The sequence below is a fragment of the Sus scrofa genome, chromosome 5, assembly GCF_000003025.6.
Source record: "Sus scrofa isolate TJ Tabasco breed Duroc chromosome 5, Sscrofa11.1, whole genome shotgun sequence".
Classification (NCBI taxonomy): domain Eukaryota; kingdom Metazoa; phylum Chordata; class Mammalia; order Artiodactyla; family Suidae; genus Sus; species Sus scrofa.
The window spans coordinates 82,039,975-82,059,432 of NC_010447.5; the positions used below are offsets into that span (position 1 = coordinate 82,039,975).

The following is a 19,458-nucleotide window of genomic DNA, read 5'->3' on the forward strand; positions in this document are numbered from 1 at the left end:
TTTAAGTGACCTCAGCCTCATGACTTAACCTCTGTATATTTTTCCTCTCCTATACCAGAAGTAGGGTTCTTCGATTTGAATACCAACTCCACTGATGGTTGTAAAGATCTATTCCAATGCAAAAATAAACTAGTAGACCTGCATTCATTAAGTAATCACCCATAAGTAATACTAAGTCCAAAGCATTGTGTTTGAAGCTAAGGCTACTAAAGGTAAAAACATGTCAGTCTCTTTGGTAAGTAACAATAATGGCATTACAGAATGCTAGGTGCTATTTCTAAGAGAATGTACACATAGTGCAGTGGGAGCACACCAAAGGTCATGATCAGTTTACCCCAGGATCAAGGATGGTTTCAGAGAGGACAAACACAAGGGTAAGAGAGAACATGGTATTTTATAGAGACCAGGTAGCTTGAAATGGCTGAAGAACAGGGCAACAGAAAAAGAGATGAGACTGGGAAAGTTTTGTATATGTCAGGCAAAGAAGTTATAAGTCAGTCTGTTACAGAGTTAAAATACCTTACTTTATTAAGTGAGGAAATAAAATGATACTATTTACATTTTAGAAAAATGATGGCAATGATGGAAATATGTAATATATTCCAGGGTGAGAATGTTATTAAATCTGGAGACAGGACCACACATTAAGAGACTGTAATAGTCTGGCTTAGAAATGAAGAAGGTAGTAGCAGTAAAATAAGACAGTAGCAGTGGAGATAAAGAAAAAGCAGCTTAAAAGGGGAGAGCTGAAAAAACTTAGTAACTAGATAGAAAAATAGGGAAAATATATAAGAATATAATATTATACATAGATACTCTGATGCTATTTCTGGCTGGGTTTGATACCAACATAACAGTTGTGTGTGTTATATAACATGTTGCTTAACTTGCTGTGCTTCAGTTAAATAATTGGTAAAATAGGGATAACGATAGTGTCTTAACCCTTAGGGTTGTTAGACATTGTGCTTAAATATCAGAATAATCCTTTTTTGGAATCTGGTACAGTAGGACAGCTGCTCTCAGCTTTCATCAATATGGTCTTTGCCTCCTTTCTCTACCTGGCTGACTCAAGTGAGCCAAGTGAACTGTAATGAATAGCTGTACTAGAATTTTAACAAATTGCCTCTCACAATCTGGTGCTTAACGTACATTTTTCATTAGTACAAGAGATGGCCATACTGTTTAAAACTAACATCATTGAGAATTACTGGATTATATTTTTCAAAGATTTCTGATTTGATTGAAAACATAAAATTAAGAACCAGGTCATCTGTATCTTTATTTCCTGTGACAAGAAATGGGAGAGATTGGTACATTTAATTATCTGAGTTGTGACAGTTTCTGACATATAATTATAGTAAAATCTGGTTGTCATTTGAGCCAAGCTAGTGAAATATGTGGGGAAACAAGCCAGAATCTCCCCCATGTCCCATCTTTAAATTAAACTAAAACCAAGTATTGCTACAGAAAAATAGCTAATTTTTAGTTCCCGAGGACTGTGGATAAATAAACAATAAAAATGAAGCAAAAGTCTTTCTTCATACACTGATCATCACAATCACACCTCATGAAAAGGAGATTTTGTTACCTCAATAATTAAACTGCAGCAAATGAATTATTATAACACATTCTCCAAAATTCTGTTCTAAAACTGAAAACATTGTTGTCAACTTCTCCTATGATACTATAGTTATAAAACCATAGAATGCCTGACTACCTATGGAAAAAAAATAAAAGGTAAATTTTCTGGGTTATACAGTTAAAAAATTTCTATGTAGCGAGGAATTCCTAATGTTTGCAACAGACTGGCAATGGAAGTAGAAAATAAGAGATCATGGAAATAGAAAAATTCTATGAAAGAAAAATAAACCTCTGAATAGAGCTGTTTCTGTTGCTGTTCTATAGAGTGCCTAGTACTGGAGTCATAACCAGAGAAACCAGGCTCTTATTTTACACCTGAGTAAACGGGGAAATAATTGTTTTATAAGAATAATTATTGGAAAATGCAACAAAACACCTCAATATCCATAAAGAATCATCAATTTCTAGTGCTACAAGGGATAATGAACATAATCCAATGCCCCACTTTAACAAACACAGACAATTTGGCTCAAAGATGTTGTGATTTACCCACGTTGATTACCCTGAATAATCCTATTGAGAAACATAAATTTTCAACATTTTATAACAGAGGAAACACATTCTTCTCACTTAAGTAACAATAGTAAACCACTTCTACAGCACATAGAAGAGATGTTTCACACAGAAGGATAATGAAAAATAAAAAGCTCATTACTCGTGAAGGACTGATGCCAGTGGTGCTCGCAGCTACATCTCCTTGTTGAGAATTGATAATATTTTTAATCCTCAAATCCAAATCTTGAGCAACTTCCTCTACGGCTTTATAAAAAGGACCCCTGCTGTTCTGGCCTTTTATCAGCTGCGTCTTTATCACTGAGAGTATACGACCCCCTGCAATGCTGAAAATAGAAATAAGATGACTTTTATAATAGTACTAGAGATGACAATATACTTATAAGTTTGAAAATATAATTCTCAGGGTTAATCAACACTTTTCAAAGAATAAGGCTTTGATCTTATAAATCAAACAGTAACCCATTTAAAAAAGGATAAGAACCAGTAGAAACAAAATTTTAAAGTTTTTCTAAAAGCAAGTTATTTCAATAAGGTAAGGTACTTCTTCCTTGATTTGAAAGCTGAAGGGAAATAATTTAGTTATATGTGTTATATGATAAACGGTTCAGATACAGCTATATACATACAATATACTTAAAACCACACAGTTCAGATACAACTAAGATAACACAACGACCTCTCACTGAATATCTAAAATCCAACATAACTTAATCTTAAAACCAATTCAACAAATTATTACCCCTAAATTATAGATGGGAAAATTGAATTTCCAAAAGGTTAATTAAATAGCTTGTCCAAAAACATACAGTGTTCTGGGCTAGGAAGAAGGTGGTGAGGAGGGAGACTGACCTGAAATACATGATGTTGCATTTTAACATGAGAAGGGTTATTAGGTGGAAGAGGAAATTAAACTAGTTAATACTGATCTAAAGGAAACCAGAGGCTGGACCAACTATCCCAACAGACAAGAATTTTTAAAAACCTGAAATCAATTGTTTCACTATACTAAGCCTGAACCTGAAAGAATCTGGGTTCAGGTTCAGGCTCTAGAGGAGTTTATTCTGCTCTAGAAGGCAGAGGTAAAACTAAAGCGAGAAATATACAGGAGGAAGGATTTGGGCCCATTACAAGGAATAAATTAGAGGTGTCCAACAGCAGGAGAGGGCTCTCTCAAGTTGCAAGATCTCTATCCCTTGAGGTACCCCTGGAAAGGCTGCACAATGCCTAATGAGAAGGTGGTACTGTCTGGCAATGGACTGCCTGAGCACACAGCATAGCTCCCCCACTTCCTACCTTGAATATGCCATTTAACCTTTCCGTGACTTTGATAGTAGAGTAAAGGAAATTATGAATAGTGTTCATCCTCACTGTCTTACTGCCAGGCTTTATGTTTTAGGGGAGAAGTCAGGTTCCCTAACAGCACTGGAAACATGACTGTTCACATTTAAACAACTTGTCCAAGTAGAGAAGGAAAGTTAGAAGAAAATTGCAAAGACTTAATGTATGATAGTGCATTAGACCAGTATCTTCTAAATTTGCCTCATCATCAGAATCATAATCAGCATTTGTTTAAAATATCAACTCCAGATCCCACCCTACTGAATCACAATGTCCAGAGAAGGATACTGAATTGTTGAATTTCTTCTCAATGTACCACAGGTGATTCTTATGACTAGACAAGCTTGGGAAACATTTCATGAAAAAATTAGCTCTTTGAAAAAGGAACCATATTTTACCACTCTTTATACTAACAATTTACACTTGGCACACAGAATAAATTAATATAGCTGCTGAATAAATGACCAAGTTTTTACCTGTAAAACAAAAGATATATATTTTACTATTATTCATGTTATTATTTGTAATACAAAGCACTGAGAGAGTTTCAGCTTACAGTATGGCAGACTAGTTACTCTAGGGGAACATTCCACTGAGCTTGGTAGGAATAGGGGGAAATTTCCAAGTACCACCCAATCTCCCCCCCAATAAGTGACAAAACCTGGAGTGGGAAGTTGAAAGCTGTGAGTGGTAAGCAAATAGGATGAATGGGGTTTTCCTGAGGGCAAAAATCTCTAGCAGCACTGTAATTGGAATGCAAACCCTTAGTGGGAGAGAGACTTTCACACTGAGTCTTAACCTCCCAAGTAAGAAGTATGGTTTTATTAGATTTCTTCTGTGTGTTTTATATTTTGAAATCTTAAAAAAAAAATTTCTATTTAATTATGGTATAGAAATACAATTGCTTTTAAAAAAAATTGATTCATGTCCAGCAATATTGTTAAAGGCTACCATTAATTTTAATAATTTGCCTATAGATTCTTGGAGTTTTCTATATGTACAATTATATTATCAAAAAGGACTTTATTTCTTCCTTCTCAATTGTTGTATCCCCTATTTCTTTTCCTTGCTTTACTACACTGAACTGGACATCCAATAATATCATGCTGAAAAGAAATGAGAGCAAGAACTCTTGTTCTAAATCTTAAATAAAATGCTAAAACATTTTATTACTAGCCTGGTTTTCATAGAAACCGTTTATCAAGTTAAAGCCCATATTCTTAGCTCATTTTACACTGAAAGGGTAGTAGTCCTGTAAGGTATGTCCCAACAGACAGCTCACCCTAGGCAGTCCCTGGGCTTTGTCCCCTGTCCTTCATACTTTATTGGATATAAAAATAGACCCTCAGAGTTCCCATTGTGGCTTAGCGAGTTAAGAACCCAACATAGTATCCATGGGGATGTGGGTTCGATCCCTGGCCTTGCCGAGTGGGTTAAGGATCTGGCATTGCCTCAAGGTGCAGTGTAGGTCACAGAAGCAGCTCACATCTGATGCTGCTGTGGCTATGGTGGAGGCCTATAGCTCTGATTTGACCCCTAGCCCAAGAAATTCCATATGCTGCGGATATAGCCCTAAAAAGATTAGAAAAAGAAAGAAAGAAAGAAAGGAAGAAAAAGAAACTAAAAACAGACCCTCCAAATCACCAAATTTAGCAAGTGTTCTCAAAATAAAACCTGGCTTCCCTTCTTGACTTCTCTCTCTGGCTTTTCTCCATCTCCTAGTAGCTGGCCTGTATTTTCACTACATTGACCTACTCATCAATGCATTTAAGAAATTTTTTAAAAAATATATTATTGGAGTTCCCGCTGTGGCACAAGAGGATCATCAGTTTCTCTGCAGCATCAGGATGGAGGTTGGATCTTTGGCCCAACACAGTGGGTTAAAGGATCCGGCCTTGCTGCTGCTGCAGTGTAGGTCACAACTGCGGCTCAGATCCAAACCCCGGCCCAGGAAGTCCATATGCTACACAGTAGCCAAGAGAGAAAAAAAATTGATAAAATAAATAATATATTATCCAGCAATATTAATTATTTTCAATGGAAAGATCCATCAGAGGACATAATCTGCAATAAATCTATAATCAGAAGTCTGAACATACTCTACGAATTCTTTTATGTAATAAAACTCTTTTCCAACTCGGTTTTTTTTAATTTTCAATTAAAAGCAGAGAAAGCAATTGGATGAAATGTAGCCAAAATGAAAACATAGCTAACACTTTGTGCTTTTTCTGGGAAGTAATCTCTAATGGAAGAGTTTTGGAAAAGATTCAAAAGGATAATCAAATATGAAAGTGTGTCACAGTGTCAGTCATAAGAACCAAAAAAAAAAAAAAAAGCTTTCAATGATATTAGGTAAATATCTTTGCCCTCATTTTTCATTCCTTCAATAAGAACATATATTCTAAATTTTAAAGATGATATAATCCTCTGAATGAACTGTGCTTAGGAAAAATTTGTAAGATTTGTATCTCAGATACTTGCCAAGCTCAGCATTCCGACCCTTAACAAAATATTGCGAACACCAGTGTTATGAATAGTCTATTGCTATACATTCACTACAAGAGCCAACCATTAGCTCTTTCAATATTTGCTCTGCAACATAGTAGCATAATTCAAATTCTTGCCTCTACAGCCTAAAATTCCTTAAGTTTTAACCCAAATGATGCTAGGATATTTCTGCTAAGGCTTGGGGATACAAAATGAATAAAATATTTCTTATTAAGAGGTCATAATTGATCATTTATTTCAGTAAGATACTAAAGGTATAGAGGGAATTTAAGTGGGGATTTAAAAGAAGAAAGGGGGCTTCAGAGAAGCATCATGGAAGATAAATTATGACTACTCTGGATAAATATTAATAGAAGAATTTAGGTGACAAAGGGGTAAACTGAAGTCCTAAAAAAGCCCTGGGGGAAAAACAGAAAACTGAAACTAGTGAGGAAAAACATAATTAAACCTCCAAGCTTGTATCAAACAATAGTGAAAGAATAATAGGCAATAAAACAGATAAACACCAGCTAATAGTTTAATGCAATTATCCACTATCTTTACTATATAGAATGATTTGGCTTTTCCCTACTATGTTTAAGAATTTGAAAATGATTTGCTAAAATAAATTATATCTTTAAAAAATCAAATGTGATTAAAAGTACCACATGAAATGTATCAAAAATGCTTCCGAAATAATTTTAAATGAGAAAAATGTAACATTAGGATTCTAGACTGGATAATTTCAATTAGATTTAACATTCTATAAATACCTAATGCTTAGCACAATAAATACAATGCAGGTGAGTGCTAAAAACCTGTTGTGTGATACACTTAAAATGCAGAATTTTAAACATTCTGAACAAGGAACTAATTTATGTAACCTGAAACCCCTAATTTAAAATATTTTTCAGGTGAAAGTATAGTAGGCATTTTATGGTGGCACCTACTGGCATAGTGTAGAAATGCAGCCAAACTATAGCTAAGATGGCCTGATGAAAAGCTGGCAGTGGGCGTTAAGTGTGATTTTGATTCCTTCTCTGTCTATCCCTCACCGTTTCTTGGATTCAAAGATTAGTGTGATTCCCTACCACTACCACCCTACTATAAGACAGGTAGTACAAAATTAAACTAAGCTAAAAAAGTTAAATACAGTTTTATCTCTGAGTTTTAAGGTTGACAGACAGAGGCCGAGATGAGATACAAGCAGGAGGTAGAGAGTATAGAAGATGTACATCATACTAAGGTTTCTAGAGTTTTATCCTATACCTAATATGGAATCATTGAAGGGTTTTAATTATGGGAATAACATCTGCTGCTTTAGAAAGACCACTGGCAGCAGTAAGGAAAACAGGATGGGGCAACTCAACATTGGAGGCAGAATGAACAACTCAGAGACAAGTAAAGAAGTCCAGGCAAGAAAGGATGAAAATATATGGAAATAAGGCAATAGGTAATAGAAATAGAGATGAGAAGAAAAAATATCAAAAACATTATGTAAAAAGAATTGATGGATCTTGTTGACTAAAAGGATAGACAAAGGGAAAAAAGGAGTTTAAAATATGTTCCAAATTTCTGCTTGGGTGGATAGACAGATAAAAGCTTCATCAAGCTGGATATTTTAGGAATATAAGTAGGTCTGCAGGGAAAGATGAAGATTTAGTTTGAGAAATGTTAAGTTTAAGTTTCCTTTGAGCTAACAATCTATAGGTAGTTAAAGATATATTTTTGAAACTCAGGAAAGAATTTGAATTTCACTGAAATATGAATTCAAAATTTGCATATATGTAGTCAAACAGCTAGGTGGAAAATGAGAATGAAATCTCAGCAGTTATGGGAAAAGAGTTCTAAGAGAGAAAGTGATCAAATTTGAGGACTCAAAAGAAACCAGAGACTATGCCAACTAGCAGATCATAAATATCTTTGGCAGAATAGCTTTAGTAGAGTGGAAAAGTGAATGAATGTGAGTCGGTTAAATACAGACACTCAAATAAATATTGAGTACCTACTCTCTGCCAGAAACTGTGCTAGGGCTAGGGAATATTAGTGAAGAAAATCAAGAAAGCTTTCATAGGGTTTACAGCCTCAAGAGAAATATATGTTAAATAACTAGAAATTGGGCAGTGGAATAAAAGAGCAACTTTTCAAGAAGTTGGGCTACTCTTTAAAGAATAAACTGACAAAAATAGCTAAGACAGTTTTTTATTTTTTCTTATTATCTATACATACCTCCCTTCTTCCCACCTGAACTTCACTTCACCCCCATTCTCCATGTCTGGCTAACTCCTTCAAATTCATCCTTCAAGATTAAGGCCAACTGTACCAACTATTCAGGTAAACACCCCTGCCACTCTTACCCTGGCTCTCACAAACTAGGCCAACTGTCCCTTCCTCTGTCCTTCCTATTGCATAAATAGAATATGATTTTAGTTCTTAATATCTTTACTACTTAACATCATAAAATAAATATATACTTAATATATGCCCAAAACACCCTAAAAACAAAAATAAAGATTGCTCAGATGAACTACTTAGACACCCACTTCTTCAGTGTCTTCCCTAGAACATAGTGTAATTATGACCAAACAGGCCATTCGAAATAACTAATTACTAAGTTAAGAACTGGGGTCTATTCTCTTACCCTAGATGCCTCTAAAATGTACTTATACCCTATTGATAATTTACACCAAGCAGAAATTTCTCCAAAAAGGAGTGTAAGTATAACAAATTACTTTGGATTAAATGTATGCATTTATAGTTTCTCCCTTCTAAAAAGCGTCACTAAAGTGACAAGAAGGCAAGTGCTTTAAATCCATGGAGAAAAAGAGACTGGGAAAGAAGACAGCCAATGACAGTAGAGGTATCTCATGAAAATACAGAAAGATGAAAAGCAAATGGACAAGTGATAACTGACTGCACAGAAGAGAGGAAGCTACAATCTAAGTAACTGTTAAAAGACACACCAATAGAAGGACCTTAGAAATTCTCAGAAGTTGGGACAATACTGAAGACCATGGTAAAGGTATAGTGCAAATAAGAAAGTTGGTTGACAGTCTATAGGAGAAAACTTAGACCCTTAAATCTCCTCTCTTATTCTGAACAGTCAGACTTGTGTAATTCTCTTGCCTCAGCATGGAAAGCAGGATTACTCTGAAAAATCTAAGCCAGAGAGGCTCCAGACCTAGAGGTACCAATGACTGAAAACAGAGGGACTGAGTACAAGTCTACACATTGAACTAGGAGACTCGGCATCAACCTATCCTACCTCAAATCCCAGAATATTGCTAGCCAGACTTAATGCTTTCAGAGATTAAAGGATGCCATTGTGGAAATTTTGGAGTTCATTCCAAAGAAAAGACCTGTAGTTACTCACATCTGGAGAATCCCCAACAGAAGAGCCAAACTGGCTACTAAGCTACTGGCTAATGAAGTCATGTACAGAGAAAACAATCAGCTTTACAGGGTCTCATTCTTATGAAAGAACATATCCAGAATCACCATACGTTTTAGGAAAACCTTTAACATGAAAGAGGCAAAAGAAACAAAAGGAAAACATTCAACTTAAATAAAACAAAGACCAACCAGGAAGAGGATAAAATGATCTTAGACATTAAATAACCTTGGAGAGACAAACAAAACATAAGATCACATGCAATCAAATGTGAAAATAAAGATATTTACCTCTCATTTACTTTTTCTCAAAAAGCTACTTGAGCAAGATAAGGGGTTTAATCAATTAAAAATAAAGTCATGAGATCCAGAAAACAAGGTAGAGGCAGAGAAAATTCACAAGGTGGAGCGTCACGCCTGACACTTGGAAACAGGCCTAGTAAGCAAAAGGAGACTGAACGAAGAAGACAGATGACTCTCCAAATGGAATGTCTTCAAGAACAAAAACCAGAACTGATAAATGATCTAATAAAAAGAAGAAATTGCATAGTTTTGTTGGAAAATTTGATTAATTGATGATAAACAGTCATGAAGCAAAGCAAGAGAAAAGGAGATAATCATTAATTCTAGAAGAAAACCCAAAAATTTATACAAGAAAGGAAGTCTAATCACAGTATATAATATAACTTACCTATAGGCAATATTTACCAAGTTATAATAATATAAACGCTAAAATATGATTGAACTTGATATTATAGTATATTAGAGGGATAAAAGAAGAGAGAAACTTGTGTATCTGTGTATATGGTAGGAGGGAGAGAGGAAAAAGAGTGTTGAAAAGTGGGTGAGGAGTTCCTGTCGTGGCGCAGTGGTTAACAAACCCGACTAGGAAACATGAGGTTGAGGATTTGATCCCTGGCCTTGCTCAGTGGGTTAAGGATATGGCGTTGCCATGAGCTGTGGTGTAGGTCACAGACGTGGCTCGGATCCCGCGTTGCTGTGGCTGTGGCATAGGCCGGCAGCTACAGCTCCGATTAGACCCCTAGCCTAGGAACCTCCATATGCCGCAGGAGCAGCCCTAGAAATAGCAAAGGGACAAAAAAAAAAGAAAAAAAAGAAAGAAAGAAAAAAAAAAAGAAAAGTGGGTGAGCGGGTGGCAAATCCTCATCTTCCAAAGTAGGAATAGGGAATGTTGAAAATTGAAAATCAAAACTAGCTGCATAGACCAACAAGGGGTTAATATCCAAAATATAAAAATAGCTCATACAACTCAATACCAAAAAAACAAACAATCCAATCAAAAACTGGGCAGAACACTGGAACAGACATTTTTCAAACAAGACAAACTGATGGCCAAGAGATAAGTGAAAAGATGGCCAACATCACTAATTACTAGAGAGATGCAAATCAGAACCACAATGAGGTACCACCTCTCATATGTGAGAAGGGCTATCATCAAAAAGTCTACAAATAACAAATATTAGAGAAACTGTAAGAAAAGGGGAATCCTCAAACACTGTTGGTGGGAATGTAAACTGGTGCAGCTGCTATAGAAAACAGTATGGAGGTTTCTTAAAAAACTAATAGGGGAAGTTCCCATAGTAGCTCAGCAGTAATGAACCCAACTAGTATCCATGAGGATGCAGGTTCGATCCCTGGCCCTGCTCAGTGGGTTAAGGATCCAGCTTTGCCATGAGCTGTGGTAAAGGTCACAGATGTGGTTCACATACAGTAATGATGAAGCTGTGGCATAGGCTGGCAGCTGCAGCTCTGATTTGACCTCTAGCCCGGGAACTTCCATATGCCATTGGTGCAGTCCTAAAAAGACAAGAAAAAAAAAAAAAAAATAGGGAGTTCTCCTGTGGCACAGCAGGGTAAGAATCTGGTGTTGTCACTGCAGTAGCTTGGGTCACTGCTGTGGCTCAGGTTCAATCCCTGGCCCTGGAACTTCCACATGCCATGGGCACAGCAAAACAAAACAAAAAAAAAAATCCAAGAAACTAAGAACAGAATTACTATTACATCAATTCTACTCCTGGGTATATATTTGGAAAAAAAAGAAAACGCTAATTCAAAAAGATACAAGCACCCCAATGTTCACAGCAGCACTATTTGCAACAGCCAAGACATGGAACCCAAATGCCCATCAACAGATGACTGGATTAAGATATGGTAGAAATGTACAATGGAATATTACTGAGCCGTAAAAAGAATGAAACATTGCCATTAGCAGCAATGTAGATGAACCTAAAAAATATTTTACTTCGTAAATGAGTCAGAGACAGACAAATACTATATCACTTATACGTAGAATGTAAAAAATAAGACAAATGAATGTATATACAAAACAGAAACAGAGAGACATAGAAAACAAACTTATGGTTCCCAAACACAGGTGTGTGGGGGGCTACATCAGGCCTATGGGATAAACAGATAAAACTATTATACATAAAATAGATAAGCAGTAAGGATTTACTATATAGCACAGGGAATTATATCCAATATCTTATAACAACCTATAATGGAATATAAACTGCAAAAACAATGAATCACTTTGCTGCACACCTCAACCTAACACAATACTGTAAACCAATTATACTTCAATAAAAATTTTTTAAATTAGCTGCATAGGATTTCTGTTATGGTGCAGTGGGTTAAGGATCTGGCAGTGTCACTGCAGTACCTCAGGTTGCAGCTGTGGCATGGGTTCGATCACTGGCCTGGGAACTTACACATACTGTAGGCACAGCAAAAAAAAAAAAAAACTAGTTAAGTAATTTTAAAAATAAATAAAATAAAAAATAGATGTATAAAAATTTAAATGAGGTAACTATAGAAACACACACAAAAATATTAAAAGTCAATTCCTCTGAGGACACTTTTTACTGTAAGGCTGTATTACCACTTGACTTTAACAAAATATACATATATTGCTTTGCTAAAAATAAAATATTCTTTAATTACATTTAAAATGGATTGACAATAAAGTCCTACTGTATAGCACAGGGAACTATATCCAATCTCCTGAGATAGATCTTGATGGAAAAATAATATGTATAAAAAATGTATATATATACATATATATGACTGAGTCGCTTTGCTATATAGCAGAAATTGGCACAACACTGGAAATCAACTATACTTTAATTTTTAAAAAATTTAGAAAAAGGAAAAACTTCTTTGACCTTAAAAAAATAAATTAAATATTATTTAAAATTAATTATTTGCTATCTCAGAAGAAACGGCTAGCCAATATACTATTTGGAAGTTCAGAAGATATTAATGGTACTGACTATAAGCCATATTCAAACCCTCCTCCAAATTCACTTTGCTGTACTGGATATCCATATAAGAAGATAGAAGGAAACAATTCAGAATAAAATCCTGAAAGAAATTCTTCTTGAGGGAGTTCCCATAGTGGCTCAGTGGTTAACAAATCCGACTAGGAACCATGGGGTTGAGGGTTCGATCCCTGGCCTCACTCAGTTGGTTAAGGATCCGGTGTTGCCACGAGCTGTGCTCTAGATTGCAGACACGGCTCAGATCTGGCATTGTCGTGGCTCTGGCGAAGGCTAGTGGCTACAGCTCCAATTATACCCCTAGCCTGGGAACTTCCATATGCTGTGGGTGCGGCCCTAGAAGAGACAAAAAAAAATTTTTTCTTGGAATCTTAAAATGGAAAAAAAGTTCCAAAGTATAAGTTATAGTAATTAAGAGAATGGGTTCTAGGATAGGAACAGAATTGAGATCCTAACTCTGCTACCTTAATAACAATATGACTAAGGTAAATTACTTAGTCCCAGTCTCCAGTTTCTTCTTCTCTAAATTGGGTATCTAGCACCATAATGTAAGATTGTTGTAATAATCAAATGATAATCCCCATAAAAATCTTAGTAGAATGTCTGACACATAGTAGGTATTTGATAAATATCAGATATTTTTATTAATACCATGCTATGGTATACCAACCAAGTTGACAATGATCTACTATGAAAGCTAGCATATACAACCCATTTCTAAATGTAACTCACCAAATACCTATGTTATAAATGGAAATCCACAAGATTTTTAAAAACACAAATTCCAGGGAGTTCCCACCATGGCTCAGTGGTTAACAAATCTGACCAGGAACCATGAGGTTCAGGTTCGATCCCTGGCCTTGCTCAATGGGTTAAGGATCCAGCGTTGCTGTGGGCTGTGGTGTAGGTTATAGACACAGCTCGGATCCCAAGTTGCTATGGCTCTGGTGTAGGCCGGTGGCTACAGCTCTGATTAGACCCTTAGCCTGGGAAACTCCATATGCCATAGAAGCAGCCCAAGAAATGGCAAAATGACAAAAAAAAAAAAAAAAAAAAAAAAAAAAGAAAAAGAAAAAGAAAAAGAAAAAACAAATTCCAACAAACAACTCATACACCTCAACAGCTAAAAAACAAAAAATCTAATTGAAAAATGGGCAGAAGACCTAAATAGACATTTCTCCAAAGAAGACATATGGATAAAAAAATGCTCACATCACTAATGAAAAAATGCTCACATCACTAATTATCAGAGAAATACAAATCAAAACTACACTGAGGTACGACCTCACAATGTCAGAATGGCCATCATTAGTAAGCCTACAAATAACAAATGCTAGAGAGGGAGTAGAGAAAAGGAACTCTCCTACACTGTCGGTGGGAATGTAAATTGGTACAACCACTATGGAGAACAGTATGGAGCTACCTCAGAAAACTAAATGTAGAACTACCATATGATCCAGCAATCCCTGGCCATATATCCAGATGAAACTTTCATAGAAAAAGATAACGTCCACCCCTATGTTCATTGTAGAACTATTCACAATAGCCAAGACATGGAAACAACCTAAATGTCCATTGACAGACAAGTGGGTTAAGAAGATGGGTTAAGAAGATGTAGCACATATACACAATGGAATACTACTCACCATAAAAAAGAACAAAATAATGCCATTTGCAGCAACATGGATAGAACGAGACATTCTCATACTAAGTGACATAAGTCATAAAGAGAAAGACAAATACCATATGATATCACTTACATCTGGAATCTAATATACAGCACAAATGAACCTATCTACAGAAAAGAAACAAACTTATGGGCATGGAGAACAGACTTATGGTTGCTAAGAGGAAGGGAGAGGGAGTGGGAGGGACTGGGAGTTTGGGGTTAGTAGATGCAAACTACTGCATTTGGAATAAGCAATGAGATCCTACTGTAGAGTGCAGGTAACTACATCTAATCGCTTGTAATGGAACATGACGGAGGATAATGTGAAAAAAAGAATGTACATATATGTATAACTGGGTCACTTTGCTATGTAGTAAAAATTGACAGAACACTGTAAATAAAGTATAATAAAAATGTTTTTAAATTCCAGATTTATCAAAGATTTCCCCATAAGAAAATGGAAAAAAAAAAAAAACAGCGGAAAACAGAATATAGAATTCATATTTTTAACAATTTCCTTACTCATTCTTGGTACTAGTTTCCTTTGTTGCTAAATGAAAAGTATAAAGAAATTATCTATTCAGTGATTACCAATCCTCAAAGATCTATTTCTCAAAGAAAAAAAGATGAATGGTAACCCTCTTCTCTAATCAAATTTAATTTGAACATGCCATTTGACTTTGGCCAAAATTTTAGAATCACAGACCAGTCGTGGCACAGTGGAAATGAATCCAACTAGGAACCAGAGGTTGCAGGTTCGATCCCTGGCCTTGTTCAGCGGGTTAAGCATCCAGTGTTGCCGTGAGCTATGGTGCACATCACAGACACTCTTCGGATCTGGCGTTGCTGTGGCTGTGGTGTAGGCCGGCAGCTGTAGCTCCAATTAGACTCCTAGCATGGGAACCTCCATATGCCACAGATGCCGCCCTTAAAAAAAAAAAAAAGAAAAAAAAATTTTAGAATCATAAGTGGGCAGAAATTTGGAATGAAAGATCATGTGATTAAATTTATTCATCTAGATATTTTGTTTCTTCTCTCTAGTCTGGTCTGACACTCAGCTCTTATTTTTAAATCTACCACTGATTCTGTGAAGATTTAAAGATAGATTATTAACACACATTTGTCATACCTTGGATTTGGTATTTCTCCAAGAATTTCATCTAATTTGTCAATGAAATTAATAAAATTAGACAATCCTTTTATATGCGTCCTTAAAGGATCAGATGGTGATGGTGCATATCCTTTACCTCCGAGCTCTATTGTTCTAATAAATGATGTGGCCACCTACAAATTAAAACAAATGATTTGATTATGTTTGATAACTTAGTAAATTAAAACTATACCTTATTTTATTAAGTTAGGCACATTTACATATTTCTAGGTACACAGGTAAAGTGAAACACTTTATTACTCATGCCACACTTTCATTCAGAAGCAAGTAATCAAAGAAACAGGTGTTATATAGAATTCATGCCAGCAAGGATGAGGTAACACAGGTGAAGGGTAAGGAACCAAGTTAAGGACAAATTAAGGACATAAAATATGTTTATAAGCATATATTACTGTCTATAAAGAATTAATTTATGAATATATTCTTAAATAGACTACCGGCTACTGGAAGTGCTATATGAAACAAAGGAATTTTTCAGCATCGATTGTATCAATTTATTTAAAGTTGAGCAATTAATTCAATTTTCCCAAGCCTTAGCTTCTTTATTTGTAAAATAAAGATTTAGACTAGATAATCATTAAGCATTACTGAGGTTGCACATTTAAGGATTATTTGATCATGTGAAGTTCAAAAGGCCTTACTTCTACAATGATGAAAATACATATATGATGGCTATACCATCTCCATCAAAGACTGTCCTAAAGCTGTATTTTCTAAAGTATATCCTAAGAAAGAAAAAAAATCTATGAAATTTAAATAATCTGGGGAAAGTTCCACAGTTAAATAATTTAGAAAACAACAGATTAAGTAACTAGGTTAACTTAAGCAGATTTATAGCAAGACTTCGTATATGTATATCCAGTAAGAGTATATACAATTTCCAACTTCTTGCCCTTGGAAACATTTATTCAAAGAGCACTGAACAGGAATTTTTGCCTCTGGAAATATTTATTCAAGTAGAATTTAACAGGGCTAGCACTATACAGAATACATGTAGGGAAATAATGCTTTAGAGATATTCTCCCTTATCTGTTTTGAAGCATATAGTAAAAAACAAAAATACCATGGACTTTCAAAATACATGAGGTAGAACACATTCACAATTTAAAAGCTGTTTTATCATAGTTGTAGGAAATCTATATTAAGGTACATGGATTCAGAGAGTCTTTTAAAAAATCTTGAAAATGTAACATGTCCATACCAAAAAGATAGACATCTGTTTCTCTTGAGCAGCATGTTTCAAATCAGTGAAGGCTTCTCTTCCAAGTCCTCTATCAGGAATATTGAGAATATGAGCCAGAGCCAAGTCATTCTTTGAATTCACTAGCAGGTTTAAATATGAGTAGATAATTTTCTTTGCTAGTAACTTCACCTGTACAATAAAATATTATTTTATTTATTGAAGGTGTCCTAAATTCATAAATAATCTTTTTAATATGCATGATCATTCAATGACAATATCTCACTCAGGTCTTTGGGAAAAGAGAATTGCCATATAAACCAAAAGTTTGGGTCAAACAATTAACATGTCCTTTCTCATGAAACCAACTTGCCTCCAATGAGAATCTACAAGTAAATAACAACTACCAAAATTGTTGGAAAATGTCTCTTAGAAAATGATGTAAGAGATACAGTGCAAAGACTACATTTCTAATGAAGCCTGATCTCATTCCCCTGCATGCATCTACCACTAAATAATACCCAATAATGAAGCCCCTTGAAGATTATGGCATGGGCCAACCAGCATTATTTGGTCCTATAGCTATGTTTCTTACAGGACAAGATATAAGGGATGAAATTAAATTGTTAAATTTTTGAAGAATTATTAGATACTGATTTTCACAATACCAAATAACCAACTAAGTATTAAAATAAGGAGATTCAACCAAACATTAGTAAATAATAGCAAGTAACTGATGTTGACATTAACTGACCTAAAACAGAGATATAGACAATTCAAGCACAAGATAAATACTATTTGGGAGAACTTGATATGGTCATCAGTTAATTTTTGGTTTGTGTGGGTTTTTTTGTTGTTGTTGTTGTGTGTGTGTGTGTGTGTGTGTGTGTGTGTTTGTTTTGGCTGTGCCTGAGGAATATGGAAGTTCCTAGGCAAAGGAATGAACCCATGCCATAAGCAGCAACCAGAGCCACTGTGCCACAAGAGAATTTCTCAGTTCTTTCATATGTATTGTACTTGTCCTTCACAGTCAAATGGTAAACCAGAGCATTCAATGATCGTTTTCTTAAAATTAGCTGTCTATAGCTATTTAAGGTCTTTGAAACTTCTAGTTGTGAACTCCTACAAATAACAAGTATAAAATATTAGGTAAAATTTTTAAAACATAATTATGTAAAGACACTGGAAAGCATCCAAAAAGCAGACACAAGCTGGAGGAGAATTTAATTTTGAAGAACTGCAATAAGAGGGGTAAGAATTGCAAGTTTGTGCTTAAAGGCCTTACAACTTTCAGTAATGGGAGAGACATAACTGATCATATGAACTCCTTAAATAACAAACATTATATGCTAAATAAAAGATGTTAAATACTATTTAAAGACATTGGAAAGTGTCCAAAAAATAGAAGCTGGAGGGACACTTAGCTTTAAAAGAACTTCAATAGGAAGGTTGTGAATTAAGTTTGTGGTTTACTGGCCCAAGTTTTATGACTATGGCTATAGAAAATAGAAGTGATTAAAGGTGCCAGAAATTAGAATTCAGGGCTGGGAAAAGAGCGTGAAATTTAAAGGAGGAAATCCTGGGGAAAAAATGAGATAATAAATAGCCCAAATCCCTAGTTGACAGCAAAACCATGCAAGCATGGGGGATACTGTGGGGGCTGGCAGGGGGGCTCCCTCAAAAATACAGACAGAAATTAGAAATACATCTATTTTAGAAAGACTGAGCTACAAAGAACCAGAGCTATGAGTTTGAATGTTTCCTAAACTGAGTGCATTCCACAACTGTGTGTACCTTAAGTGGCAGAAAGCCGAAGCTGGACAGGCTTGAAGTATCAACTACACAAAATCAAAACTTGTCAGAACAACTGGAAAATCCCTAGGAAAAAGGACGCCACAGAGCAAATAAGCTCAATATCTCCCCCTAAATGCTTTGCTGACTGCCAAAATTTGGCAGGCAGAGGTAAGGGTTACAAAAGCCAAGCTAAAAAGCCAGCAAGAGGAAACCATAAGAACAGATATCCAGAAAGGTTCACGCCACCAAGGAGACAAAATATGAAGCTGGAATCTAGGCAAGTAATCTACCTACTTGAACAAAAACCGAATCTTCCTCAGAAAAAAATTAGAAAAAAATGGAATTGCCATAAAATATTACCCGAAATGTGCAGGTTTCATCCAAAAATTACTAGACAAAGAAAAGGGAAGGTATGACCCCTTCTCGAGACAAAAAGCAGTCAATAGAAAATGTCACCAAGTGGACCTGTTAGCAAATAGAACATCAAAGCAGCTGCTCCAAATATACTCAAAGAGCTAAAATAAAATATGTTCAACGAACTTAAAGAAAATAGGTTATCGGTGAATTAATTAATAAAGGAAAATATGTTTTCAGTGACAAGAGAAAAGCGGACATGATAAAGAAAGTAAATTCTAGAGATGAAAAGTATAGTAACTGAAACAAAATTTGCTGGGAACACTCAAAAGCAATTTGGAGTAAAGACAAAGAAAGTATGAGTGAACATACAAATATATCAATAGAAATTTCCAAATGTGAAAACTAAAAGAGAGGGAAAAAAAAGAACCAAAGAGACCTGTAGGACAATTTAAGGAAGTCCAATACACATGTAATTGAAATCACTGTAGAGAAGTAAAAGAAACAGAAAAAAATAGTTGGTGATGAAATTATGGCCAAAAACACCCCAAATTTGGTGGAAAACAACAATTTATAGATCCAAGAAGCTACTCAAGTAGGAAAAACACAAAGAAAATCA

The 19,458-nt window shown here is 35.3% G+C and overlaps 1 protein-coding gene across 2 annotated transcripts in view; it reads right to left on the reverse strand.

Moving 5' to 3' along the window:
• PARPBP (PARP1 binding protein) overlaps window positions 1-19,458 on the reverse strand; it is a 73,090-nt gene that overhangs the window by 21,118 nt on the left and 32,514 nt on the right. For both annotated transcript variants that reach the window (XM_021092657.1, XM_003126675.6), the window contains 3 exons: window positions 16,713-16,883; window positions 15,470-15,624; window positions 2,297-2,480 (listed from right to left, as the gene is read on the reverse strand). In XM_021092657.1, the coding sequence (XP_020948316.1) occupies window positions 2,297-2,480; window positions 15,470-15,624; window positions 16,713-16,883 (510 nt within the window). The remainder of the gene's footprint in view (window positions 1-2,296; window positions 2,481-15,469; window positions 15,625-16,712; window positions 16,884-19,458) is intronic.